Source organism: Trichoderma reesei, assembly GCF_000167675.1.
Source record: "Trichoderma reesei QM6a unplaced genomic scaffold TRIREscaffold_2, whole genome shotgun sequence".
Classification (NCBI taxonomy): domain Eukaryota; kingdom Fungi; phylum Ascomycota; class Sordariomycetes; order Hypocreales; family Hypocreaceae; genus Trichoderma; species Trichoderma reesei.
Window position 1 is genome coordinate 1,306,961 of NW_006711149.1, and position 26,606 is coordinate 1,333,566.

The window sequence follows — 26,606 nt, forward strand, 5'->3', positions numbered from 1 at the left end:
GATTCAGGCGGAGGGATGGGAGAAAGAAAGGGCCTGTTCGGATGAGGCTATTCAGGCGTCTGTCTTGAGGGGTGCAGGGATGATGGACCGTGGAGGAGGAGGCACGAAGATGCAGTATCAGGTAGTAAGTAGTAAGTAGGTAAGCGAAGGCGGTGGTGAGAGGAGAAACCAGATAAGAGATAATGGATTCGGCAGCATAAATGTATGGAGACTGGTATAGGTAAGTACGAGATCAATCCAATGCATGACGATGGGCTGCAGCGGGCCATCGCGGAGGTGCTACAAGCGCCATGGAGGGGGGGCGAGATAGCGGGCATTAGGCGATCACGGACCGGTCTTAGCGGGTGCCACGGCGCTCACATGCCCTGTAGGCCGGTAGACTACATGTACCTAGGTAGGTGGTGATGCCTTCACGTGAAGGGCTCCAGTGCTGCATGTGCCTGACATGGTACCGGTTCAAAAGTGACAGCTACAAGTGAGCCCTGCGTGATCACAAAGAAGCTTTCTTAGTGAGAACCCCTAATTCCGCATCAATCAGCTCCCGGTCGAGTATGACTGATGAAAGGATCATCGCTGTTCTTTGTCCCTGACAGGGCCAGTTCTATACACCTTGCTCAAACACCAGCACTCACAACTTTGAGAGGTCCACTCACCTCAAATGGCAATGTATAGGTACTGATACTCACCTTCACAGCAGCAATTTACCTTTACAGGATATTTTCATTGATCCAACCATGTCATCTCATCCTCAACCCCGCCTCCCGAATTCTCTGCCCACAGAAAGAACAAGCAGTCGTCGATGGCGGCGACAAATGATGCTGAGGAACAAGGGTAACACGCTCACAATGTCATTGAACAAAACGCTCCAAAACGCCCGCTAGATCCGGATATGCCCGCTAAAACAAATCATAACGTCGTCTCATCACGTCCTCACTGGGGTATCATAATCAACACATCTCCTCTCACAATCTGCTCCGTCAAAAGTAACATCAACTGCTGGTATCCCCAAGCATCTGTCCCTGAGCCCCCTAGAGACTCCGCCGCTGCACCCAGCCCTGCCAGGATAACGACCATGTCTCCAGGGCCAGCCACGGTATGATCGAGCCATTCTCGAGCTGCGTCGCTGCCTCCGACCCTGTCAGATTAACGACCATGCTACAAGACGCATTCATCATCCGTAGGCTGTTAGCCGAGCCAACAGGCTGCTCGCTGCCCCCAGCCCTGCCAGGTTAACGAGTATGCCTTATGGCCAGCTAGCACTCAGTCCCAGCCGCCACTCGCCTTGGGTCCTGATGATAGAGACGCTGCCCACTGCCCCCAGCCCTGCCAGGTTGATGGGTATGCCCTCCGTCGACCAGCCCATGACGCTGCGGCTTCTGAAGGAGGCCTGTCGCTTGGTTGTCTTGAGCTGTTGGCCTTATGACAGCTAGATATTCCGCTTGCCGCTTGCCACGCAGGCTGTGGCATCGTCAGCGAGGAAGAATAACGTTTGTCCAGCAGTTCGTCTGGACGACCGCCTCGACTGCAGAAGCTGCTCGACTGGAACCAATGTCTCGCGCTCCTGGTGCTTCTTCTTACGCGGTGTCCTCTGCGACGACGACGATTGAGATTCCTCGCTTGAGTGACTTGAGCGTCTGTTATCGACTCGTTGCCGGTGTAACGCTCGAGACCTCTTCTTTTTCTGTTTCCTAGCATCCGCTGCTTCATTAGTCGTGTCGTTGGCCTCATGCCCTTCTGGCTCTTCCTGTGAAGGAATCTGGGTTCCCGCAAGATGTCTCAAGTCCGCCGGCTCCTCCTCTTCCTCCTCTTCTGCTGCTTCTGGGCAAGTGTGGTATGAAGCCACTGACGAAGCCTGGCTCGACATGGGGCCTTGGGGAAACATGGGCCATTGAGTTACCATGGGATCCAGGGTTGACGTGGGATCCAAGGTTGACGTGGGATCCAAGGTTGACGTGGGATCCAAGGTTGACGTGGGATCCAGGGTTGACAGGGAATCGCCTTTTGACGTGGCATCTTCGCTACTGCCTGCTGAGGGTAAATAAAAGGCTTTCTGCGGATCCATGATGGAGTCGTGCGCGTCTTCGTCCTCGTCTTCGCTGCCGTCTTCTGAGGGTAAATAAAAGGCCTTCTGCGGATCGATGGAGATGTGCGCGTGTCCATTCGCTTTCCTTTTACTGGACGGAGGTCTCTGCGGCCGGCTGCTCTGTTGCTCATTTGGGGAGTCACGGTGGTGCAGGGGCTCGTCCTCATCTTCCATAGAATCCAGTGACTGACTCCTCGATCGCTTGTTTCTGTGCTCATCCGGGTCATCGTCCATTCGGTTGCGTTTCGCGGCTTGTCTCGGCGTCGGCAAGGGCGCTTGGGTCTCCCATACGTCATGTACAGCGGCAAGCCATACGGCATCGTCGTCATCCTCATGGCTTTCGCCCGTCGCGCGTCGCTTCTTCCGCTGAGATTGTCTTGCGTCTTGACCGCTCTTCCTCTTTCGTGACGTCGAGCTCGCGGTCGTTGAAGAACGCGGCGCCGTACCATGTCGCCGCTGGGACGACGAGGATCGTAGCTCGTCGCTAGATGCATCTTCTGGGAATGATGCGTCGCTAGGTGCTTCCAGCTGGCTATGCGCTTCGTCGTTGCCGGTTTGAGGTGCTGTCTTTGTCTTATCAAGCTTAGCAATAGCTGCTGCGTGTCTGGCTGCGGCTTCCTGCCTGAATCTCTCCAAGGCCTTGTCTGCTGAGCGCCGACGGTCTTCTACTTTCTTGCGCCGATCTCGAACAAAGCCGTCGAAGAATCGTATCAGAGTGTCAAAGGACAGCGAGCGGCTGAAGTAGTTAAAGAGTGCCCATTTTTGGGGCATGGAGTCGTTCAATGTGCCTGGCGGTGTCTTGACATCACCGGTTTCTGGGTTATAGCATAACGGGCATGCTAGAACCCAAGGACCCGAAGCAATCAAGCGGCAGATTTCGCTGAACGCCTCGTTCATCTCCTTGACTCGCTGTGCTCTGCGCTCCGCCATCTGGGAGTAAAACTCCTCCAATGTTCCAGAGCGATCAATAGCCTCGCACACATCTCCGTGGAATGCCATGGGATCCTGTAGAGGCAGCTGGTGCATGTTGAAGCGATCGTGAAGGGTAGTGAACAGGTCATCGCGCTTGAGGTGAAACTTGAGAAACGGCCAGTCCCACTCCTGCCGATCGTACCCGTTGATGTGAGGCAGCTTATACTCCATCTTGGACAAGACAAGAAGTGGAAGACCTCAAGGGTCGTGGAGATGTTGCGGAGGAAGAAGAAATCGGAGCACAAGGGCATGTATGTAAGGTAACAGCTGGGCTGGGGAAATGCAGTCGCAACGGTGAGTGAATGGGTGACTAAGCCATCCCAAACTGGGTGCGTCATTCTGTGAGAGAGCTTGAGTGGTAAGGTAAGGTACTAGTAGTAGGTACCTTAGTTAAGTACCTTAGGTATGTACGATTGTGGCTGTCTGCTGGCGCCAAACTACTAGGTAGAGTGCCGAGGTCAGCATCTTGCGGGGACCTTTGTTTCCTTTTCTGGCAATTGCTAAAGGACCCTGTTTCTCGTCATCGCCGGAGTGAAACTGCAATTTAGATAGAAAGTTTGCAGTATGCCATCAATCCTTTGTCAATCAGACCAACTCACTGTCTGCATCAATGGTATCTGTGTCACTCACTCAGAGCAATGATTGCACATTAGTACCAGACAACATTTAACAAACACAAGCGCAAGCGAAATACCGTACAACCTGATTCCCCGATCCCTGTCATTCCTCAGACCATTGGACAGCCAAACTCATCCCCCGGACCAACATCACTGTAACTACCCGTCGCCACGTCACGATTGCTGTACTAATCACGAGCTCTCTGCAGCTTCGCTTACACGTATTTGTCCAACTGCATGGACATTTCGCGACATATCCACTCATTCATCTGCTCCGATTGGCGACTCAGCCCTTATTTGCTTATACGAGTACGTACAGACACATATTACTACTGCAGCTCCCCATGACCACTGCGGTTCCCGTACTCCGTGAACAAGAGAGTGCGGCTCTTTCAGACTGATTCACGGTCGATGGTTGTGATGGACAGTTGAGGTCAGGGTAGCGCCTCACATCCACCATCTTGAAGTTTGGGTACCTACAGCAGTATGAACAGGTACTAGCAGTAATGCTGGTCATGGTATACTCAACTCTTCACTCTTCAAGGATAACAAACAGACAAGTAGTGATATAGCTGGAGGTATAGGTATAGCGCCAGTAGAGAGTAGCATGCAGTATAACTGTGTTGAAGAGCAGTACCTAGTAGTACCTTTAGTTCTGCCAGCAGTGACGAGACCCAGATAAGTCTATTACTACTACCTACCTACCTACCTACCTACGTCCCTATATGACTGGCCTTCTGTCGCTTTTTTCAAGCATCCCAAGAGCACTTACATGCCTATACATTATTTCCAGCTTCCGTCATCTATCTGCTTCAAACTTGTTTAATTCAATGGCGCACGTTCTCGGAGAGTTCCTTACCATGTCAACTACCTACAGCGAGGAATTCCAAACAGCTTCAGAAGGCCTAGACCAAGTAACTCCCAGCCAGTGGAAAGCCATCCTCCGACGCAATGGACTACAAACAGCCGCGTCTACGGAAATCACCGATCCGTTCACGGCCAGCCAGCTCAGAGCGAACCTCGAGCACCATAAGCAAACGTATCCTCAGCCGGACGAGGATGCTTGGCCCAGCTGCTCCGGCTCCACGAACCCCTTCACATCGATACAGCTCCAGATAATACACGGGTCGCATGTATACACCGCTCGATCGATGAAGAAGAAGAAGAAGAAGAAGCTTGGAACCAAGCATCCTGCCTTGCAAGGCCCCGTGCTTGAGCCCGGCCGGCCGAGCAACCGGGACCGCTCTGTACATCGTGGTGATCCCAGGAAACGACGCGGCGCTGTCAACGTGAAGCCAATTGGACTGCGTCGCGCCGCTTCCAGTGACAAGCCAACCCAGCTGGCCAACCACACTGATTACCACAAGACAAAGAAACAGGTCCATATTGCTGCTCAAAGCAAGCCGAAGAAAGGGATCCGCATCCACACCCCTGAGCGCGGCGAGTCCAGCAAGCAGGGCTCGCGTGCTGGTGCTCGACTAAGACAAAGCCAACAGGGAAGAAAGGACTCTCCTACGGCCAACCTCCCAGCCGTAATCTGCCGGCAGAGCATCACCAGGGCCACGCTCAAATTGGGCTCGGAACTCCTCAATATCAGCACGCAGAAGATTGGGCTGTCGGAGGAGCACGTCCTCCACACCACGAAGGAGGTGGCTCTCACCCAGTCGCAGCATGACTTCGGCATCAGATTATGCATTGCCAGGCTGCCCTCGGAGGATACATCATGGAAAGCACTGACCTGGCCGCTTGAACTGGATCTCTTCTTCGATCCCAACAGCGATGCCGTGCTGCTGGTCAACAATACAATCTTGGACACTCGGGAGTTGCTTGTCATCATGCCAATGGCACCAGGGGAAAAGCCAACCAGAATTGGCGCTCTTGAAAAGGCAGCTCTCGAGTCCTCGTCTTCATATGCCTTTTTCGTGTCGAATAGGCACATGTTTGACATTTCTGTCCTCCCACGACGCTATGTGGCCTCGACCTCGGCGCCTCTAAGACTGCTGACACAAGGCGGCAAGAGGACGGTCGATGTGCTGTCGCAGCAAGCCATGCCGTCGGCAGCCAAGAGGACCAAGACAGAGGCGACACATGGCCAGTCGAAACCCTACTGGGATGGCGAAATGAAGCAGACAAAGAATTTTGCAAAAGACAAAGGAAAAGAGGTAATTGACTTGGTGAGGGACAAGAGTAAAGGAAAGGGCAAGGCAACCAATGACACGCCCGATACATCGGAGGCAACTGATGTACTAGAGGCAACCAACGGACATGGATCACCAGACGGGGAAGAGAAAGCAGACAGCCAAGAGGCGACCGATCCATCGAACGCGTCCACTGCCGTTCAGACGCAGTCATCTAACGAGCTCGTTCTCGCAAGCGCTTCTCCGTTTCCCAGCGGTTCGGATATCCGAGCCGGATACATTTCCGCTGCCAGCCATCCGTTGAACGATCTTCCCGTGAATTCTTCCATCAAGATTGCCAATGCCACCAGGGAGAGCGACTACACGCTTGTCCGCAGGGACAACATTGCAAGGCAAGCCAGCACCTTGGTTTTCAAGGCTCACCACTCCAAGATCCCAGGCAAGCTGGTGGCAGTCAAGATATGGCACAGTGTATTCGATCTCGACTTCATTCCCGATGCGGGCGTGAAGGTTATATCCCAAGTCAGCGAGTATTTCCTGCGCGAAGTGAAGAATCACATGAAAGTGAGCAATCATGTAAGTGGCAGTCATGAGACCCCGATGCAAGCACAGATTTGATGACAGAAACTATGTAGCCCGTTGTTGCCAGCCTCTATAGCGTTGATGTGAGGTTCTTGGCTCTATATATAGAGCACATCGATGCGTGTGACTTGGCCAATTGTCGCCAACCCGGAAGAAATCCCTACTGTACGTTGGATGACGGCGACGCGGAGCGGGTATTGCACGACATGGCCGGTGCCCTCGAGTTCATACACAGTAGAGACGTCGTCCACAACGACATCAAGCCGTCGAATATCCTCTACAGCAAGGAGAGGGGCCCGGTGCTCATCGACTTCGGATGGTCGACTGACTCGGAGACTGTTCACGTCGCCGGAAGCCCTTGGTATGTCCCGCCCGAATACCCAAAGGAGGGCACGCGCGGCCCGGCGGGCGACATCTTTGCCTTTGGGGTTGTCATGCTTTTCCTGATGCGCAAGATTCCGCTTCCAGAGCTTCTCTCGCCACCACTGAGGTGGCGCATTGGCAATCTTCGATCAAAGGGCCCCGAAGCCCTCGAGGCCTTGGAAACGATGACCAAGTGGGTGCGAATGGTCGAGGGCGTCCTCAATAGGCTTCAGAGCGTCCATGATGGGGGAGGTGGCGGGCTGCTCGAACTCATAGTTCCAAGGATAGCAGACGTCGATTACAGACTAACGGGGCATGAGATAGTTTGTATGATACGTGAAAAGCAGAGTAGATGTGAGGAGATAGCAAGACTGGAGGCATGTGGCTACTAGAAGCATGGAGTAAGAATAGCAGATTCAGAAGTCTGTAGTAAGGTGAGGAGATAGGTTGCGAAGATATCCACATCATTCCTACTAAAGTGTATATTCGTTTCATCTCTCTAATATCTGGCGGGTGGTCTCATAGCCAATTGCTCCATATGGAAATCTGCATGATGAGATTACATGTACGCTGTGAAATGTGAACCTGGCTGGCGCTTAGGATACATGTAGCCGGCAAGTCTAACGCCAGGATATAGACTAGGGGATCGATAGGACGCCGCATCAGCTCACTTTTATCCAGCTGGTTCCGATCTTCCCCAGAATGATCTGAGCCGATACTATCTAGATGCGTTGAGCAATTCTGTAGCGTCGTCCCTTTTTCACATTACTAGCCTACCCTGTCGCAGCTCAATCTGGAGTAGCGATGTTGAGCTCGTTGAAATTGAATGTATGTATTTCAGCCGCATTGGCACCACGCACGATTGTTGCCCTCTGATGAACAGGTTCAGCACATGATACAACAGGGAAATACCTTTTGTCGTAAAGCAACACACGTAGCTAACGAATCAGAAGGCGAATGACAGAATTGCATGTTTTCCAAGCAAACATTGACGCTGCGATGGGTGGTATTGTTCGTTCAAAGTCAATGCTCAGAATAGGTGCGCGCGCAAGCCCTCCTACTTGAGTACATACTACATATTGATGAAGGCGGCCTCTCCAGTTCAATCATAACTTAGACTCAGGATCGCCCATCAGGAAGAAACCAGTCAAATGTACAGTTGCCGTGATCCAGCGAAGCATCTCACAGCCTCATGCTGTCCTACAAATCTCAAGATGTGAGCCCGTCCCGTGTCTCAAACGACAGCCGCTCGCTCGTTTCAGCAGCCGCCAGCGCCAAACGTCGGTGCCAGCGTCTCATCGACTGGCTCTCCGCGCGCCCCGGATTGCCCGTTTTCCAGCCTTGTGAAGTCCGCTCCCCTGTAAAAAGACGGCTGTGTGTGGAACGGAACGCGGCAGTCGTTTGCGAGGCCCACAGCGGCAGCCGGGGTGGATTGATGATGAGATCGATTAACGATGTCTCCAATTGTTAGTGAATGATGCTTCAGGAGTCCCATCTTTGATATCACACAAAAATCGAACAAAGTCTGCCCAGAAACACGATATAATATTCATCTCACTATGAAGGTCATTTCATTGTTGACATTTCTGTTTGACTCATACTCGTAGAAACACATAAAGGCGGCACATATCACCGCCACTTCACTTACCACCATCAAGAGCAGACCCCTGTCCGTTGTTCACGACAATCGCCAGCCAATTGGTTCCATCCCGCGCCACCCTCATGATGCAAAAGCGCCCATCCCCTCCACCAGCCCAAGCGGCGAAGATCATTCATGCCCGCCAACCCCGTTTCAAACCGATTTGCGCCCTTCTGGCCTTGTTTTACTTCTTCTTCTTCCTTCTTGTCTTGCTTGTCGCAACACCCTTTGTCGCTTGATTGTCGCGCGGCTAGCCAATCCAAGCCACCGGCCTGTGGCAATCTGCAGCAGCAGCAGCAGCAGCAGCATGAATTGAGCAAGCTTGGCCAGTTGCCCCTTTGGCTGCCTCTTTGACCCCCAGCATGAACGTTTTGATACGCGTAACCTGTTTTTCTGACCCAAATGTCTTTGATGGGGGGGCTCAAGGAGTGGAAAGATGTGAGGTTGAAGTGAGCAGCCGTGCGTGTGTGTGCGCGCTGTATCAATAGCAGCCGAAGCCTCATTCACACACACAATCATGGCTGTCAGTAGCTCAGCCAAAGGGCTGGAGTACATATATAGAGGCGTTGTGGTCTGCCACATGCGCCCGAAACTAATTCCCTTCTTATGATTCATTTTCTCTGTTTTTGCCTCATAGAATTGCATCCTGGCGATACAATCCTTTATACCTCCTCACTAACAACCCTCAAGTCACCATGTCTGCTCTGCTAAGATTCGCCGTCCTCATCCCCCTGATATTCTCCCTCGTCGCCTTTGTCCTGACGAACTTGGCGTTGTTTGCCGGGCATCAAAAGGGCTTCATGGAGGAATATGCCGTCATAAGGGTATGTAAAAACTCAGTCTCTATACTAGGTATACAAAAACACTCAATCGACGAGTTGCTAACCTCGACACAGCTCAACACATCCATGCTCGGCCAAGACATATTCCAAAGCGACGACAGCTCAGATAGCAGCAGCAGCTCCAGCGATGATGACGACGGCGACAGCCTCTGGGACAAGATCACCGACAAGGTGGACGACATCAAGGACGATGTCAAGGGCAAGATCAGCGACATCGTGGGCGACATTGCCGACGACCTGGCCGACGAGCTGGGCATCAGCGACTGGTACTCGCTCCACATCATGAACGCCTGCATGGGCAGCTTCGGGCCCAACGCGACGACGTCGCACTACAAGCTCAACACCACCAACTGCACCTCGTCGTCTCCAGCCAGTAAGCCTCTTTCTATCTCATCTTAGGTATCTCTGAACAAGAGCCCTCCCCCACCTGCTAACCCACACCGATCGATAAGACCGCTTCAACCTGACCGAAATCCTCGACCACCAGCTCTCCATCGGCCCGCTGGACCTCAACCTCGCCGACATCCACTGGCCCGGCTCGATCCAGAGCAGCATCGACACGCTCAACGGCGCCCTGCTGGCCCTCTTCGTCTTCTACGTCCTGGGCGTCGGCTTCAGCGGCCTCTCCATGCTGGCCTGCGTCCCCGCATTCCTGCTGCAGCAGCAGCAGCCGGGCAAGAGGCTCGTCCTCATGGTCAACGCCGCCCTGGCGTCGCTGGCCGCCGCCACAATTACCCTCGGCAGCATCATCGCCACGGCCGCCTCCGCCGTCGCCGTGAGCGCCATCAACGACAAGGGCGAGCCCGTCACCCTCGTGGCCACTCAGGGGAGCAAGTTCTACGGCCTGACCTGGGCTGCGGCGGCGCTGATGATTGTGTCGGCGCTGTTTTGGGTGGGCAAGTTTGCGTGGTTGTGGAAGAAGGAGAAGAGGGAGCGGGAGAGGTACTCCAAGGAGAGGTTCTAGAGGTGAGCTCGATCTTATTCGGGCGGAGTTCTACCTGGTGCTGGCGCTGGGAAAGAGTAATTTCACCATATAATACTGCAATGCTTTGTTTTCCTTTTCTTTTGTTTTGCTCGTTTATTCTGAGCAGGGGACAAAATAGGGATGGGATGGCTGGATAAAGGGCTTGGAATGGGGACTTATATGCGGCTGAAGAAGAAGCCAAAGGCAAAACGCCACGAGGACAAAAACCTCGCTAATTCGCTCACAGAAGCGATGAGATCTTTAAAAATACCTTTAATAAGCATAACGCTCACATATGCACATCTGATACCTACCTTACCTCCTCTTACACCGCATGAAATGTGAAGACATCGTCAACGCAATCACCGCAGCACATCTCCTGACCGACCCTGTCGTTTTTCTCCTCGCTTACTACCTAGGTATCTGCATCTATTCCACAACCCCACGCAGGACAGCGCATCAAAGCCGCAGCGCCATCTGCGTCATGGCCTGCCCAAACAGGAAATGAGCGAGAAGCTCGTGGACAGCTGCCGATCTTTGGGCATGAATGAATCCCCTCTCTCCCGATTTCGAGTCCAATGGCCCTTGTCTCTCTTTTACCCACCTCGTGAATACACATATATAAATAGTAGAGAAAAAAAAAAACACTCCAGCTGCGATGGATGCATCGTCAACTCACTCCAAAGCATCCCGCACCTTCTCCGGTAAAGCGCAACAACAAAGGCCAGAATGAGCTCCTCCTCCAAACGCCCGGCGATGCCCTCTCGCGATGTCGAGTACGGGGGTACCAGCGAGACGCACTCGCTGCTGGACAAGGGCCGGACAAAGGTGACGCGCTTCTTTCACGGTTTTGTCGATTTTGCGTTTCAGGGCAACATTCTGCAGCTTGCCTTTGGTTTGATGTGAGTTGTATCTGTATCTTTTTCTAGGTACCTTGGTACTCTTCCAATCTCGCACGACAGCAAAGCTGCAAAAACCGCATGTGTGTTGCGAGAAAGCCAAAGCATAACAACAGCTCATACAAACATTCAAACCACCACCACCACCACCATCATCACCATCTCAAACAATAAAAAACATCAAACAGATCATAAAAAACCTCGTTTGAAATTCCACTCGCTCACTCAAAACCAAAAAAACACAGCCTCGCCGCCGCCTTCACCGACCTCGTCAAGTCCTTCGTCAGCGCAATCCTCATGCCCCCCATCTCCGTCATCCTCCCCATCAACAAGAACATTGAGGAGAAGTTTGCCGTCCTGCGCCCCGGCCCGCACTACAACGCGTCCGAGCGCAACGGCGGCTACAACACGCTGCACCAGGCGCAGGCCGACGGCGCCGTCGTCATGGCCTACGGCTCCTTCATCTACCAGATGGTGTCGTTTGTCATGGTCGGCTTCTCGCTGTACGGCCTGGCGCACGTGTATGAGCTCGTGGGCACGGATCCGATCATCAAGTATTCCAAAAAGTGCCCGTATTGTTTGAAGAGGATCAATGAAAAGGTGATTGCATTATTTTTTTCTTCTTTACTTATTCTAGTTTGTTTCTTCATGAGATTGCGCCTGAAAGGACGGGAAAGCTGACAATTGAGATGCTGAATGTGTGCAGTCTCGTCGGTGCGTCAACTGCAGCAGCTGGCTTGACGGCAGAGAAGACGTCGACGCCATAAACCCAACCTCTACATCCTTTTCCAGCCAACGCTCGTAAAATGACCACCAACCAACGCCAATTTACCATCCCTCTATAATACGCATCAAAACAAATCGAACCAAAACCAAGCCCAACCCGAACCGATCCCCCCCCTAAGAAAGACAAAGCGAGCATCAGACATGATCCGAATACAAGCCCAAGCCAACTCCCGAAGAATATCCCATGCTCCCAACCCTCCTCTCGTCGAGATACCTCTCCCTCAGGTACGCATCGCCAACGTCCCACCGGACTGTCTTGTTCTTGTTCTTGTTCCTGTTGGTGCTCGCTTTGCCACGCGCAGATGCCACCAGCCGTGCGGTCGCGCAGATGAGCAGCACCATGCACACGACGATGAGGAGGGCCATGACTGTGGAGGCGGCGGCGGCGGCGTCCAGGGGCGAGGTGCGGGAGAAGCTGTGGTAGCGGCTTTGCGAGGGGAAGTTCATGTTGGCGTGAATATGTGGTGACTTTGATTTGAAAAAGGTTGTATAGAGTACCTGATGTGAGGTTGTTGTAGGTTTCAGAGACTGAGGATTTTGGTAGAGAATGGAAGTCATGATGGACGGTTGACTCGTCCTCGACGAGCTGCAAGGGGGGGATATAAATGCTTGGAATGCATCTAGAAACAAGGCAGAAGGCGGAGTGCTGGCGGCAGAACGGTTCAAGATTCAATGCTGTGTTTCAAGCTGTTCATTAACAAAGGCCGCAGGGCATATAGACATTGCGCCCTTTCAGCCCGTGTCCAAACAAGGCAAAAGTGACCAGAAACGCCGTTCATCATTGTGCTACATCTTGCCTCGGGGTATACATACATTGCAGCGATTCATGTACATCTGATGGCTTTGTTCAAGGCCTATTCAAAATTGATCCACAACGCGTTTGCTCAAAGAAATCTCAACGCTGTTCCTAACCCATCATAGTACATGTCTTTATCCGTTCCATTTACAGCATCATGGCGCTGCCGATAATGGCAGCAACACCGACCAACAGTCCGTTGCGAGCGTTCAGGACTCCGGCAGCGTTGGTCGTCGTGGGCCCGGCAGTCGACGAGGTGGTCTGAGTGCCCGTGTGAGTGCCGGTCTGGGTGCCGGTGGTGGTTGTCTGCCTGGCGAGCGTCGTGGGCGCAGCTCCGGAAGCAGCAGTCGTCTGAGAAGCTGCGGAGGAGCCGGTGCCGGTGCCGGTGCCGGTGGGAGCCGAAGAATCGGTGGCCGTGGCGCCGGGAGCGGCCTGGAGCTTGTCGAGGCCGGCGGTGACGGTGACGGGCAGCTGCAGGTCCAGGAAGGTGACGGTGCCGACGCTGGCGGTGGCCATGGTGTTGCCGTTGCCGTCGTCCTGGGAGACGGAGGCGCTGCAAGAGGCGACGTCGACTGCGCTGGAGAGCTTGCAATGGGCAATCTCGGTGCTGTTTACATTGTAAGCTTGGGTTCATTGGATGGGTCTTGGGGAGTCTCAAGTATAAAGTCGGTTCTTCAAAGACAATGAAGTCAATGACAAGCAGCATATGACTTACTAAGATCCTTCATCTCCAGAGTAAGCCATCGTGAAGGCATAGGTAGATGGGCCCTGAGTGATGGTTTGGCTCTCCGCGAAGCCACACTCATCGGAATCGGTGCCTGGCGGGCATCCTACGGCATAGGTCGTGGCCGAGCTGTCCGCGGCGACGACGGAGGCAACGAGAGGCTGGGGATCGGCAAAGGGCAGCAGAAGCTTGACGGTGGTGGTTTGAGCAGCCAGGACGGCGCTGGAAAAGGCGAGAAGAGCGAGCGAGCGAGCCATGGTTGAGTCGAGAAGCGAACGAGTTATGCTGGCGACTGGTGTTCCGGTTGATAGTTGGGGCAGTTGTATAACTGTGTGTATAGAGTTGGACTTGTATTGGTATGTACTCGGACTTGTAAACGAGTGAACGAGCGACTGTGCTTGGCTGATCGGCGACAGAATGAGTGGATTCGCGATGGCCAGAAGAGAAGAAAAGGAACCACACGACTCGAGTCGCACAGCCTGGAGACGTCAGCTTTTAAAGCTTCTTTCGATCCTGTCAACCCGCGACACTATTGCTCCCCTTTCCCCTTCAAGGTAGCGTTGCCCATATGCTAGTCTCGGCGATTGACTTTATGAGTTAGATCGCGGAACTGGAAATTGCCTTAGTCAGGACTTGGAACCTCACGATCTTTAGCCGAGGAGGCTTTGAGTTGCCTCTGCAGCTGTTCGTACTGCATATGTAAGTAGTAGCCAGGTAAGTAAGTCTGCCGGCAACCGAGGGCTTGTCACTGCTCGATTCCTCTTGAAGCGACACGGAGAACCGACATCGTGGGCGACTCTCTGTTTCTGAGCCGTCGACGTGGTTCACATTGAGTGCGTTGAGCTGCTGGGATCAGCGTCGCCTTGCCGCTGCTGCTGCTGCTGCCGATCGATCTTTGAGTGATAAGGTTCGTTCGAAGCATGATCCGAAATTAGCAAGCTCTTGCATGGATGGCCAATTTTGCCCCTGCCTACCTAAGGTTGGGTCTGGCGGGAGGCGGCATTAGCATGACAGTGATCCAGTTTTCCACGTTTCCATGTTGAGTTTTTTGGTGCCTTTCGCATTGACTGGGCGCAGTTTCGGCGGCGGAGTGAAGCAGTTCTCAGCGCAGCTCCGTGTAGCAGAGTATAAGCATAAAGCAAATGCAACCTCAATGCGCAACTGACTTTGTCGTTTGACTCCTGCCTGTTGAGCGGTTTGATATTACTATTTCCGCCGACTGAGCAAGCATACGCGAGTGTACGAAGTCAAGTCTTGTCCGGATCCCCAGCCAATGTTTGCTGCCTCCGCAAATGGCTGCGGTTGTGGCTCAAACGGGCGATCTGTGCTGCTTGGGCTTGCCGCTACTGCAGCTGCACAGCCGTGTATCGCGGTGCTTCGCTCACTGGACCGGGAGCAAGATGGTCATGTGTGACACTGTTAGAAGGGAGGCCGATGAGGTGGTGATACAACGTGCAGATTGACTTTATGGTTCTCTTGAAAAAGATTCTCTCATGATGTTGCGGACAGCTTGCCAGGGCAGACATTTTGAGATGTCATTGGATGCTCAGTCATCATCGAAACCATAGCCAGCATAGAGAATTTCAAACTTCAACTGTCAATTGCCTGCTGACACGGCATTCAACTCTGCTCGTTTCGCAATTCCGCGCACTTGCCGAGGATGCTCTGCAGCCCCCACCGAGATAACGGCAGATATGCGGTAAGCGGAAATGCCCGCTGCGCAATATGCACCTATCCGTCATCCCTGGCGCATTCTTGGCAGCCACGAGCCGGCATCCAACCTTCTCAGACCTTGTCTTGGCACGGCCTTGGCGTCCCGGCGGTTTGACTCGCAAAGCCCGCAAGGGCGGCGTCAACCCAGGAATGAGGGCAAGAACGAGAGGAAGGATGATGATTGCGTGGCAGACTTTTCCTTTGCCTTTGGGGCAAGAACTAATACCTAGTATGCCAAGACGGCTTCGAATTTCCTTTCCGTGTCTGTTGAGGTGGTGCTGCCCTGCGACTGCCTTTTTGGCTTTGCGGCCTGGGTCTGCCGTAGAGTGGAAGGACTGTTGTGTTCTACCTGCCTGGAGTTTTGGGTGCGGTTGGGAGGTTGCTGGTGACGGCCTTGGCATTCAGAGGGACCTGCTTGGACTTGGCGCTCGGAAGAGTCCATTCTTCCGGCTCTCCTGTCTTCGCTCCTCCCGTAGCCTCTTCACCGTAAGGCACCTAAGCGAAAAATAGGTAGTACGAGTAGTTGGTATCATAAGGTAGGTAGTGTCATATTCTAGAACTAGAATCCGTGAATGGCCTCTTCTTCATCTCATATTCTTAAATCTTTAATAATCAGTTGCCTTTTCATAGGTCAAGAATTGCCATCTAATCCACTCCAGGAAAGAGCAACGAGCAGAAAAAGGAGCCCAGCACATGCCAAGACATGACGGAGAAAACCCCCTTCATAGCGGCACTCGCCCTAACCCCAATTGGCCGCCAGGAGAGCAGAGGTCCAACTCTTGGCATCGTGGAACCAAAATCGCTAGCATTTCACCCTTGATGCTTCCCATGCCATGGACCGCGTCGGCCGTCTGCTGGTCCCCGGCTGTGAAATTCTGCCGTTCTGTCTTTTCTCATCTTCATCGCCGCCTCTCTCTTCCATGCATTCACGGGTCCGTCTTGCGAGCCCAGGCATGTGGTGACGGCGACGACTCCGTCTCGAGCCTTGTCTGTCTGTGCCCGCCTCCCTTATCGCTGCTGTCTGCCGGGCTTTGCGTCGAGAGCCAATCGATCGCGTGGGTGCGCACATTTGAGACTCGATTCTCGACGAACTGTCCTCCCTCGATACCTCATCATCGGCGCTCCAAGTCGTGAATCGCCCGTATCCGACTGCCCAGGCCGCATTCTCTTGGTTTTGTGGCGATCTCCTCTGGCGGTGTTCATTGCGCTACGAAGCTGCACCAGCCCGTAAAGGCGCCACCTCACCATGGCCGGGTTTGCTCCGAACGTCTGGCCGGCAGCGCTGCAGGTTCTGCTCGCCGTGATCGCTCTATGCCCTGCCAACGCGATGGCCCACGACGACGATGATCGCCGAACGACGGCACCGACACCAACTGTGACCGAGGCCCCCATCTATCTGCCGTACTATGACGAGCGCTCGTGGTCGCTGGTTCGAGGGAGCATCATTTCGACAGTATGCGCACCCAATCACTGCAACTTGCTGCGGCGCAAACTTTCCGTCGCCTGCGATTGAGATGCGCGGTCCAGTCGGGTTAACACGGCCTCTAGGATCCCTCTGCGAGCAGAACAACGTTCACCATCTTCTGCCCGACGCAAACACCCCCAGCATGCGACCTGGCCCTCGAGTTCCCCTTTGTCATTGTGGAAGGGCCCGGCACGCTCGAGTTCCACGGAACGGTGACCTCGACATAGTGAGTTGATCTGCCGTGGTGACCTGGTGAAATCCGTGTAGCGGTAGGAAAGGGTTCGTGGGCTAACTTTACGTCAAAGCATTGCTGACGTAGAGTGCGACTTGAACGGCACGACGGCCGCAACGTGCTCGGGTTACTCGAGCTACAAAGCCGGTTACACGAACGGACACCTCACTGGGCCTACGCAGCTTTCGTGGACATCCACCTTTACTGGATCCGAGGTGCAATGGGGAACCCTCACGATGGCTGATGCCCCAGGGGCAACTGACGATTCCTTTGACCCCAACGGAACCATGACGGCGCCCACAGCGCCCTCCGGGATGATGTACGAACCTTCGCCTACGTCGATGGGATCGAGCTTGCGCGTCTCCGGACTGCGATCGCTGTGTGGGATCATGGCTGGCATTATCGCCGTGTGCCTGGTGTCATAACTGCCCATGCACTCGCCCTCGAATCTTGGAGATGAATAGGGTTGGGGATGGTCATGGCTGGTTCGAGGGAACTGTCCGACAGACTCCGGGCCGTGCTCTTCCGGGGCCTCTTCCTCGCTTTGTCCACAATTTTTTTTTTTTTTTCCTGAAAAGCGTTATGAGTGCGTTGTGCCCTCACTGGGCTTTGTCGTTCCAGCAGCATATAAAGGCGTTTGTAATTATGGCTCAAAAGCGCGGAGTTTGGGATCTGGTCAACATGTCTTCTTGTTTTTCTTTTCTTCTCTGCCCATGGAGTATCTGGTACGAAAGGGGGTAGAATCTTCAGTGGATGCCGGGGGTACTTATGCATGGAGGGCTGCGTGTCTTCGGGTTGAGTCGCCGTTATACATGGGGTGTGATGTGGCTCAGTGATAGAGCCGTGCCGGCTTGCTCAGATAAGTATGGCAATGGATGCATGACCTGAATCTTGGAGTTCTTCTCAGCTTCTACAGATCATTCTATCTGATGTGTAGTAATATGGCTCCCGCCACACTGGATGAACCGCGATGGCCAACAGGTTCACACCCTTGTCAGCCCGGTGGATCTGACAGTTTCAGGTCCCTGTCGCGAAGTCGGCTTGAAGCGCTGTCATCCAGTCTTACGCTCTTGAGAGACTCAATGGTTGGCTGAGCACAGCCGTTTCTTTACCGCAGCCAATCCGGCCGACTGTCCTGCAGGCATCTTTTCCATTGAACGATGGCCGATTTATGAGACTATTTGCTGTCTTAGCCGCGCGGACACGCTAAACGATGACCCGAAAGAAGTGGCATTATGCTTGTCATTTACTGCTACACAAGGGACATACGAGATTGAGATACTACGAGCATAAAGAGGCTCTTCTCAGTCGCCCCAGACTGCAAAAAGATCCGCCGAGGCCCCCTCCCTTGCAGCATCGCGCCTAAATTCCGATGCTACCACGATTCGAGGCTACAGCAGCCCAAAGACATGGTTGAGCGTTTCGCCGCGGCCAAATCTGTCAAAAATGATTCGGACCTATGTATAAACCGGACAATTGGACTGGATGGACCCCGGATTGCCCCAAGCAGGTCCCAGGTAGGCGCTTGAACCGACGGCTGAGTGACTTTTCATTGGACTGAGAGGCACGCTGGTGAGCCGAGACAAGGAAAAAGAGGCTCGGGGCCGAGATCTTGGCTTCCTTGTTTGGCCAAGAGGATGCATTGGGCGAAACAAGATGCTCGGGGAAAAAAAAGGCTGAGTGCGACCTGTTGCGACGGTGGGATTGCTCTTGACTATTCCTTGTAACCTGTTCCAGGCTCGTTGGCTGGTGCCCGCTGATTTATTCATCCAGAGCTGCCTCTTCTTTTTTATTCTGCGACCTCCCCGGTGTCCGCGTTCTCCTCTTCCTCTCGTCAAGCCTTTGCTCACTACTCCTCCCTCCTTTTGCCCTTTTCTCTGTGTTTTTTGCCCTTTTTTTGCTTTGGATTTCCTTTCTCAACAACTGTCGCCTTGAGTCTCTCCACTCGCTTGCTCGGCCTAGTCCTTGTTGGTCCGTGTTCCTGGATTCTCTATTGTGAGGTGGCGATCCGGTTCCGGTTGAATATTGATCGCCCTCCTATTGTTGAGCGTCTTACGTTACAACCTGCATTCATCCGACCCTCTTTCGACACTATTGTTTGCCGCACGCTTTGGCCGTGATTTCTTTCCTTCTCTTCTCTTCTCCTCTTTGCTTTATTACTTTCGTCTTCTCCTTTTGCACTGTTTTGTTCAATCTTCCAGGTTGAAGATTGAAGATTGATTCTTCGCTTCTTAATCCTACCTGCATCAGTACATACACTCGGCCCCAGCTTTGAAACGAACGACTACTAGTGCTGGACACAAGATCAATCATTTCATCTAAACTCTTTTGCCGTGCATAAAGAACAGGAGCAGCATGAGATTCGTCAAGAGCCTGAACATCGCTACGGCGGGGAGCTCCGTCATGACGGCTCCCGCCTCCCTAGACGTCAAGAGCCTGTGTGAGTATAGCCTCCCCTCCCGTGTAAGATGGCAAGTCGACTAACACCAGACTCACAACAGCGTCTGTCCGAGATGTCGCAGCTACTCTTGCATTCGACACAATGTCCTACTACAAGGGTAACCTCTCCTCGGCGGACTCCATCAACATGGGCGACCTCCAGGATCCGTACTACTGGTGGACGGCTGGCGCGCTCTGGGGAGCGATGCTGGACTACTATCACCTCACCGGGGACCCGTCGTACAACGACGTGGTGATCCAGGCTCTGCTGGCGCCGACGAACCTGGGAACGGAAAACGCCTACATGCCGGCGGAGCACGCCTTTGAGGAGGGCAACGACGACCTCTTCTTCTGGGGCTCGGCCGCCATCGCCGCGGCGGAGCGCAACTTTCCGCAGCCAGACAGGTCGCTGCCGTCGTGGCTGGAGCTGGGAGCTAACGTCTTCGACCAGCTCATGAGCCGCTGGAACACGCAGCACTGCGGCGGCGGCCTGCTGTGGCAGATATACGAGTCCAACCCCAATGGCCTGACGTACAAGAACAGCGTTAGCAACGGCGGCTTCTTCCAGATTGCGGCGCGCATGGCGCGGGCCACGGGCAACGACACGTACCTCGAGTGGGCGGAGAAGGTCTGGGACTGGTCCATGGACGTGGGCTTCATCGACGCGGACCTGTACCACGTCTACGACGGCTCGGGCATCGACACCAACTGCACCAAGACGAACCCGGCCTCGTTCACGTACACGAGCGGCATCTACCTGCACGGCGCGGCGGTCATGGCCAACTACACGGGCAAGCCCGAGTGGAAGGAGCGCGCCGAGAAGCTGCTGGACGGCGCCGTCTGGTTCTTCCACCCGCCCAACGTGACGGCCACGATCATGTACGAGGGGGCGTGCGAGACGGTCGAGAGGTGCAATGCGGACCAGACGACGTTCAAGGGCTACCTGGCGCGCTACATGTGGCAGGCGACGCAGATGGTGCCCTCTCTGCGCAGCAAGGTCGAGAGCCTGCTCGTGGGCAGCGCCGAGGCCGCCGCGGGCACCTGCACCGGAGGCTCGACCGGCCGCGCCTGTGGCCAGAAGTGGTACGTGGGCCAGTTTGACGGCATCCCCGGCTTCGGACAGCAGATGTGTGCGCTCGAGGCGATTCAGGGGCTGCTGATTAGCGAGGCGGCTCCCCCGCTCGAGGCCAAGGACATCAAGGTCGTGCGGGACGCGAACTGGAGCGCTGCTGGTGCCGGCAAGGATTTGCCTACGAGGGCGGTGCAGACGTCGTCGACGACGAAGAGGGGGAATGCGGGCGAGGCGCAGCCGACGGGGAATGCGGCGGCTGGGAGGGTGATGGATGTGGGATTGGGATCTTTGATGGTGATGGGATTGGGATTGGTGGTGGTGGTGGTGGCTGTTTGAGGGGGACAAGTTTACCTTTTGTGTTACGCCTTTTGAATCGCCTTCATCATCCCTTTGTTTTCCCTCATTGCATCTAGATTTCCCCTTGGCCTCGTTCTCATTCTTTTGTATATTGTGTAGATACAGGTAATAAGTGGCCGTAGCTGGCGATGGTAGATATTGCTGCCGCTCTGGGATAGAATAGATGAGGCTGCTGTTTGTGTGGATAGATGTGTATGCTTTTCTATTCAAGTCTACTTTTTTTTCTTGTTCTTCTTCTATATGTTCCAATATGACTTTTATACCGAACTCGTCGTCAACCACGGTATCCAGATGGACAAGTTTCTGCACATTGCCTTCCATCTCATCTCTCAAACTCGTCTCTCAGTCTCCTCATTTAAGCGCTCCCCCTGACTTCGGCCAGCGTCTTCTTCAACGCCTCCAAAAACCGGGTGACCTCGTCCTCGGTGCCCACCGTGATCCTCAAGCACCCCTCGCACCCGTGCTCCTTGCCTCTGAAGCGCACAACGACGCCCTTTGTCTCCGCGAGCCTCTCGTACACGGCCAGCGCCACGGCGTTATCCGGCCTGCCGTCCTTGTCCAGCATCTCATACAGCAAGAAGTTGCTCTCCGTGCCGCCGCGCAGCCTTCCGACGCCATCAATGGCCGGCAGCTCGCGGATCAAACGATCGCGCTGCGCAAGCAGCTTGTCCCTGTTTGCGCGCATGACGGCGAGGCCCGCGGGGCTCAGGGCGGCGGAGGCGAGGGCGCTGGTGGGGCTGGAGATGTTGTAGGGGGCCTTGAGGCTGTTGAGCAGGGCGGCGATCGGGGCCGGGGCGAAGGCGGCGCCGAGGCGGATGCCGGCCATGCCAAAGGCCTTGGAGAGGGTCTGCATGACGACGAGGTTGGGGTACTCGGTGACGAGCTCGGCGAGGGAGGCATCGTCGTCCGGGGCGAAGTCGATGTAGGCCTCGTCGAGGACGATGACGCCGTTCCAGGACGAGTGGTTGAGCAGGGCGACGACGTCGGACTTGGACAGCAGCGAGCCGGTGGGGTTGCCGGGGGAGCAGAGGTAGACGAGCTTGATGGAGGGGTCGGCGTCGAGGGCGGCGGAGATGGCGGGCACGTCGAGGGCGAAGGTGGGCGCGGGGAGCAGCGGGACCTTGACAATGGCCACGTCGTTGACCTGGGCGGAGACGGCGTACATGCCGTAGGTCGGGGGGCAGGTCAGGATGCGGTCCTTGCCGGGGGCGCAGAAGCAGCGCAGGAGGGCGTCGATGGCCTCGTCGCTGCCGACGCCGACGAAGAGGTTGGCGGGCGTTAGCGTCTTGGGGGTGTGGGCGTGGGTGTTGCGGAGGGAGCAGAGGAGCTGCTTGAGGTCGTGCTGGTGGGGGTCTGGGTATCTGTGCAGGCCGAGGGGGTCGATTCTGAGGGCATCGTCGTCATTGTTGGTGTTCGTGGAGGAGGAGGAGGACTTGATGGCGGCGATGGCGGAGGGGGAGAGGGAGGGGCCGTAGGCGTTTTCGTTTGCGTCGAGGAGGATGTTTGTGCCGTCGTCTTTGTAGTCGCTGTTTTTTTGGAGATTGTCAGTTTGATTTCGAAAAAGGTTAGAGAGAAGGGGAGGATATGGAGAGGAAACCGACTCTCGGGCGCAACGGTAGGGTTGCAGGGCGAGGATGTTGGGGCGAGCGCAGGTTTCGAGGTTGAAGGGAGACATTGTGCGTCTCTGTGGAGGGAAAATGTTCCCCAATTAGACGATTGGTGAGAGTGTGTGGTGTTTTGCGAAGATAAAAGGAGGAGGAGGAGAAGAAGAAGAAGAAGAAGGAAGATAAAGAAGAGAAGACGTAAGGGGGGAAAGGAGAGACGGCGCCGAAAGACTGAATGCGTCCGAGATGGAAAAAAGAGTCAACGGTATGAATCAATCCCGCAGCGATAACGACGATAAGCCCCGAGGCCGGAGGCGGGCTTTTGTGGGGCGTTTAGAAGGGGGGAGCCGGATCGAGGGCCGGAGAGGCGGGAAGATGATACATATATTGAAGGATGATGATGATGATGATGAGAGGTGAGTCATTACGTGAAGGAGTCTATTTTATTCTATATGAAATTGATGATGAAGAAGAAGCAACGAGAGAGAAAGAAGTGAACAAATCAATTGGTATTGCTTTCAAAAACCCATCCATTATATAGATAGAAGAGGCATATCCCGTACAAGTCATCCATACATAACCAAACCACACAATCCCGTATAAGTCAATTTTGAGCAAAACAGAAACAGAACAAGACAAACTGCAACCTGTGAAACCCAATCATAATATACGCCATCCAGAAGTCGACCAATTATCCCTACAAGTGATAACCAAACAGAAACCAGCACCGCGGCCTCAGAAACAGCCGGTGCGCCACAACCCTCCACAGCGTCAGTCCACACGCCAGCCCTCCCGCCAGCAGCGGAATCAGCTGCCCAACGGTCCCAATCTCGTCAATGCCCACCTCCTGAACGTCGTTGACCGAGATGAGATGCTCGACCAGATAAATCGACATGCCAATCAGCGCCATCGACAGCGCCAGCAGCGCCAGCTCCACCCGCGGCCGCACCTTTTCCTTCTTCTTGAAGCCCTCGCGAAAGCCGCGGCTGAACCTCGTCCCCGTCGCCCACACGCTGAAGGCGAGCGAGGCAACGCACAGCACGACGCCAACCGCTGACATGACCTTGCCCAGCGTGCGGAACCAGCCGTGCAGGCTGACGCGCCCGAAAAACGCAATGTCCGGACACGCGGCGGCGGCGACGTGCATGGCGTCGATGCCGCGGAACCAGAACCAGCAGCCGTACGAGGAGACGGCCGTGTAGAAGACGACGCGGAAGATGCCGGAGAAGTGGCTAAAGTGGCTGATGCCGTCGCCCGTGAGGCTGGACAACGACCCGAAGAGCAGGTACTGCGTGATGACGGCGCCGATGAGCGAGTCGCCGGGGCGGGACTGGGTGCAGAGGCCGAGGAAGATGGACCACTGGATGATGAGGTTGGCGATGCGGTAGGTGCTTTCTGTGCGCGGCTCGAAGAGCGTCGCCAGCAGGGTGGCCGTCCACTGGGCGTAGAGGCCGACGCGGACGCCGATGCCGTAGAGGTCCGAGTTGCCGGGGGGGCATTGAGGCGTGGCGATGACGGTTGAGTTCATGTCGATGGGGAGGGTGATGAGGAGTTGTTGTGTCGTGTTGGGTTGGTATCAAGGGGATGAACAGCAGTAAGGAAGAGTGAGAGAGACAGAAAGAGTCGGCGACTGATACTGACGCTCTCACGCTCTCTCTGTCTTTCAGGGGATAATGGACAAAGGCGAAGAGAGACCAAGCATCGTCAAAGTCACGTACGTGATCTGTGGGCAGAGAAAATCGGCCTCGATTAAAGTTGCGGGCCCCTGCCGCTACATATGTAAGTGAGCGATCCCACGACCCCCCCTCCCAGCAGAACGACCATCGGACATCGTCTCCTCGGTATGATGGGTACATGTAGGGTGGTGGCAGTGCTCATGCACCTCCAGCCAAGGCAAGACACGGCAAGCCTCGCCTTGGCAACTGATTCCGCCTCACAAGAGAACCACCACGATATACCGACTAGCTTGTACAGCACTATATGCAAGCTGTAGGTAGCCATCATAAGGTGGTCACAAGGTATGTAGATCGGTGGGCTCATGTTCCCATCTCTCAGCCCCAGCAACTAACGAGCAACTATTCGACAGCCATCGCCTCATCGTATCGCAGTGGTCTTGCTACTGCGTTCTGTGAGACATCGGGCACAGACAGGACCAAGAGAGAGAGACGGACCAACGCCGCAGAAAGTCGGGTTCTGCAAGGCAGGGTCCGAACCGCCCTGGGCCACAAGAGAAGTACTGCTAGTCCTGCAATCACAGCCAATCATGGCGTCGTGCGAGGCAGACCCAGGACGGGATGCTTGTCGACAGGGGTAGCGGAGAGGCGATCCAGAGGGCGCTAATCAGTCGGTTCCCAGAGCTGCTTCTGGGCTTTGTCTGCAACACATTTATACTATGGCACATTCTCAAGCATCTGCTCTGGTCTGGCCTAGTCGTGTCTCGCATGTGATGCCTGCTACTAGTCCCAGCAGCTGAAAGGCAGACAGATGTGGAAGAGGGTGGGGAGGGGGAAGACGACAGGGGGGGGGGGGGGGGGAGGGCGATGAGGGCTGAGAAGGATTGAGGCTGAGAATTTGGGAAAAAAAGAGAGGCAGCCTCTGGGGTTGCCTTGAGGGTTTTGCACTGCAGATCCCATGTCCCATAGGACCTGAAGCTGCGCGCAACCCATCCCATCCCGGTCGAAGGCTGTGTGGCCCGTGGTTGCTGTTGGCCATGTGCTGTATAAGTGTGTTAGAGATTCTCGTCTTATATCCTTGCACGCACAGCTTTGCTTCATGCTTCCTCGCCTGAATTCTCCTCGACTCAAACCTAATATTTCCTCCAACCTCATCTCGTCCCATTTCTACAATCCAATACGGGGACAAGCTCCCCCCCCCCCCCCCTGCCAACCCTCCCCAAGCAACCATGAACTCAACAACCCTCACCTGCCCCGTCACGGGCAACCCCGACCTCTACGGCCTGGGCATCCGCCTCGGCATCTACTTCCAGATGATCTCCGTCCAGATCTCGGGCCTCGCCTCCATCGTAATGCAGTCCGAGGACAGCCTCAGCCAGGGCGTAATCATCTTCGTCCTCGCCACCGGCATCGTCCTCGCCCGCCTGCTGCGCGCCGCCGCCGACATCCAGGCCGTCGAGGTCTTCCCCATCCTCACCCTGCTGCTCGCCCAGGTCGGCGTCTGCCGCGTGGCCGGCCGCAACGGCCAGACCACGGCCCACATCTACGTCTTCGAGGTCGCGGCGCTCATTGCCCTCTTTGCCTGGTTCTGGTGGCATGGCATGGACACGCTGCCGAGGAAGTGCCATGACGACAAGGCCTTCTTCTTTGCAAAGGTGAGCATCTGGCATTGGTTCCGGACTCTGAACAAGGTCGGCTCCGTGTTTGCCATCATCGGCGGCGTCTTCCTCGTTCTCTTTTACCTCGGAGGTGAGTGTTTCCCTCCCTCCCCTCCCTCATACCACACAGCTTCATATAAGGCGCAGTGACTTACTTACTCAATCGAACTTTGTAGCCACCATCTTCTTCAACGTTGTCCGCGTCGCCAACTTCCTCAGCTGGTCCCGCGGCGAATCGGGCGGCCGCGGCTCCAGGGGAGATGGCGACTACATGGGCCTTGGCTCGCTCGACTTCCTCGTCAACGTTGGCGCCATTGTCTACGTCGAGATGGCGCTCAAGTGGAACGACATCTCGGACGTGCACAGCCTCGCCGCGCCGGGGCAGTTTATGCCGTTCTTCATATCGATTGCGCAGCTGCTGAGCGTGTTTTACGGGATTGGCAAGGGAGTGCTCGAGATGGCTGAGGCCGAGGATAGTGATTCCGATACCGAGTCTGGTTGGTTTGCCCCCCTTTTTTTTTTTAATTCCTTTTCTTCTTCCTTTGTTCCAATGTGACAGAGAGGACGTCTTTTTTGCTAACGAAGATTGTTGTAGATGATGGGATGAACTTGCCGTGTCCGCATGAGAAAAAGGGGTGGTCGTATAGGAGCCAGCAGGAGTCGCTTCCCCTTGTTGTTGTTCAAGCAAACGTCAAATGAATGCTGCGACGAGGTCCTACATTATGCTTGCTTTTATGCCTGTTTTTGTTCTTCCTTCACGTCTGTATGAGCTCGCCGGCTTTGTCTTGTCCGCGATTTCTTTGGGTTAGATTCTATAGGTCATGCTGGGTATGTTCTGTTCATGGGTCGATGAGATGTCATGTTGATGGCAGTATAGCGCATCTGAGTCGTAACAATATATACAATTCTATACTCAAACCTGACTTATCTGGACTATAAGGAGACGGCCACGACGACGCAGAAGAATCCGTAGGTGCAAAACTCCTCT

The 26,606-nt window shown here is 54.7% G+C and overlaps 10 protein-coding genes across 10 annotated transcripts; 6 read left to right on the forward strand and 4 right to left on the reverse strand.

Annotated features, from left to right (window-relative positions):
* Positions 1-1,426: 1,426 nt before the first annotated feature.
* TRIREDRAFT_103812 (uncharacterized protein) lies at positions 1,427-3,226 on the reverse strand (the record flags this gene model as incomplete). Its single annotated transcript, XM_006962335.1, has 1 exon — positions 1,427-3,226. The coding sequence occupies one exon, from the start codon at positions 3,224-3,226 to the stop codon at positions 1,427-1,429; it is 1,800 nt and encodes a 599-aa protein (XP_006962397.1).
* A 1,306-nt stretch (positions 3,227-4,532) lies between these two features.
* On the forward strand, positions 4,533-7,147 carry TRIREDRAFT_103813 (uncharacterized protein; the record flags this gene model as incomplete). Its single annotated transcript, XM_006962111.1, has 4 exons — positions 4,533-6,386; positions 6,501-6,557; positions 6,656-6,952; positions 7,103-7,147. The coding sequence occupies 4 exons, from the start codon at positions 4,533-4,535 to the stop codon at positions 7,145-7,147; spliced, it is 2,253 nt and encodes a 750-aa protein (XP_006962173.1).
* A 1,951-nt stretch (positions 7,148-9,098) lies between these two features.
* Positions 9,099-10,170, forward strand: TRIREDRAFT_40374 (uncharacterized protein; the record flags this gene model as incomplete). Its single annotated transcript, XM_006961954.1, has 3 exons — positions 9,099-9,218; positions 9,291-9,609; positions 9,689-10,170. Coding segments are annotated over 3 exons (921 nt in total), but the record flags the coding sequence as incomplete, so codon positions are not given.
* A 786-nt stretch (positions 10,171-10,956) lies between these two features.
* On the forward strand, positions 10,957-11,904 carry TRIREDRAFT_55240 (uncharacterized protein; the record flags this gene model as incomplete). Its single annotated transcript, XM_006962112.1, has 3 exons — positions 10,957-11,102; positions 11,345-11,699; positions 11,806-11,904. 3 exons carry the CDS (start codon positions 10,957-10,959, stop codon positions 11,902-11,904), a joined length of 600 nt encoding a protein of 199 aa, XP_006962174.1.
* Positions 11,905-12,664: 760 nt separating this feature from the next.
* On the reverse strand, positions 12,665-13,827 carry TRIREDRAFT_120189 (uncharacterized protein). Its single transcript, XM_006962336.1, has 2 exons — positions 13,397-13,827; positions 12,665-13,288 (listed from the first exon to the last, which is right to left on the reverse strand). Exons 1-2 carry the CDS (start codon positions 13,660-13,662, stop codon positions 12,829-12,831), a joined length of 726 nt encoding a protein of 241 aa, XP_006962398.1. The 5' UTR covers positions 13,663-13,827; the 3' UTR covers positions 12,665-12,828.
* Positions 13,828-16,487: 2,660 nt separating this feature from the next.
* Positions 16,488-17,168, forward strand: TRIREDRAFT_42418 (uncharacterized protein; the record flags this gene model as incomplete). Its single annotated transcript, XM_006961957.1, has 3 exons — positions 16,488-16,571; positions 16,667-16,809; positions 16,889-17,168. Coding segments are annotated over 3 exons (507 nt in total), but the record flags the coding sequence as incomplete, so codon positions are not given.
* A 2,002-nt stretch (positions 17,169-19,170) lies between these two features.
* TRIREDRAFT_55802 (glycoside hydrolase family 76) lies at positions 19,171-20,662 on the forward strand (the record flags this gene model as incomplete). Its single annotated transcript, XM_006962113.1, has 2 exons — positions 19,171-19,255; positions 19,317-20,662. The coding sequence occupies 2 exons, from the start codon at positions 19,171-19,173 to the stop codon at positions 20,660-20,662; spliced, it is 1,431 nt and encodes a 476-aa protein (XP_006962175.1).
* A 376-nt stretch (positions 20,663-21,038) lies between these two features.
* On the reverse strand, positions 21,039-22,358 carry TRIREDRAFT_74913 (histidinol-phosphate aminotransferase; the record flags this gene model as incomplete). Its single annotated transcript, XM_006962337.1, has 2 exons — positions 21,039-22,209; positions 22,285-22,358. 2 exons carry the CDS (start codon positions 22,356-22,358, stop codon positions 21,039-21,041), a joined length of 1,245 nt encoding a protein of 414 aa, XP_006962399.1.
* A 626-nt stretch (positions 22,359-22,984) lies between these two features.
* On the reverse strand, positions 22,985-23,966 carry TRIREDRAFT_120193 (uncharacterized protein; the record flags this gene model as incomplete). The annotated part of the gene is made up of 1 exon (XM_006962338.1): positions 22,985-23,966. Exon 1 carries the CDS (start codon positions 23,813-23,815, stop codon positions 22,985-22,987), a length of 831 nt encoding a protein of 276 aa, XP_006962400.1. The 5' UTR covers positions 23,816-23,966.
* A 1,223-nt stretch (positions 23,967-25,189) lies between these two features.
* On the forward strand, positions 25,190-26,174 carry TRIREDRAFT_103822 (uncharacterized protein; the record flags this gene model as incomplete). The annotated part of the gene is made up of 2 exons (XM_006962114.1): positions 25,190-25,709; positions 25,795-26,174. 2 exons carry the CDS (start codon positions 25,190-25,192, stop codon positions 26,172-26,174), a joined length of 900 nt encoding a protein of 299 aa, XP_006962176.1.
* Positions 26,175-26,606: the final 432 nt, after the last annotated feature.

Bases quoted from the DNA above. Each gene is read 5' to 3' on its own strand.
- TRIREDRAFT_120189 (XM_006962336.1), bottom strand. From the start codon at position 13,662: ATGGCTCGCTCGCTCGCTCTTCTCGCCTTTTCCAGCGCCGTCCTGGCT. The intron at 13,289-13,396 runs GTAAGTCATATG...CAATGTAAACAG, and splicing joins TCTGGAGATGAAGGATCTTA to CACCGAGATTGCCCATTGCA.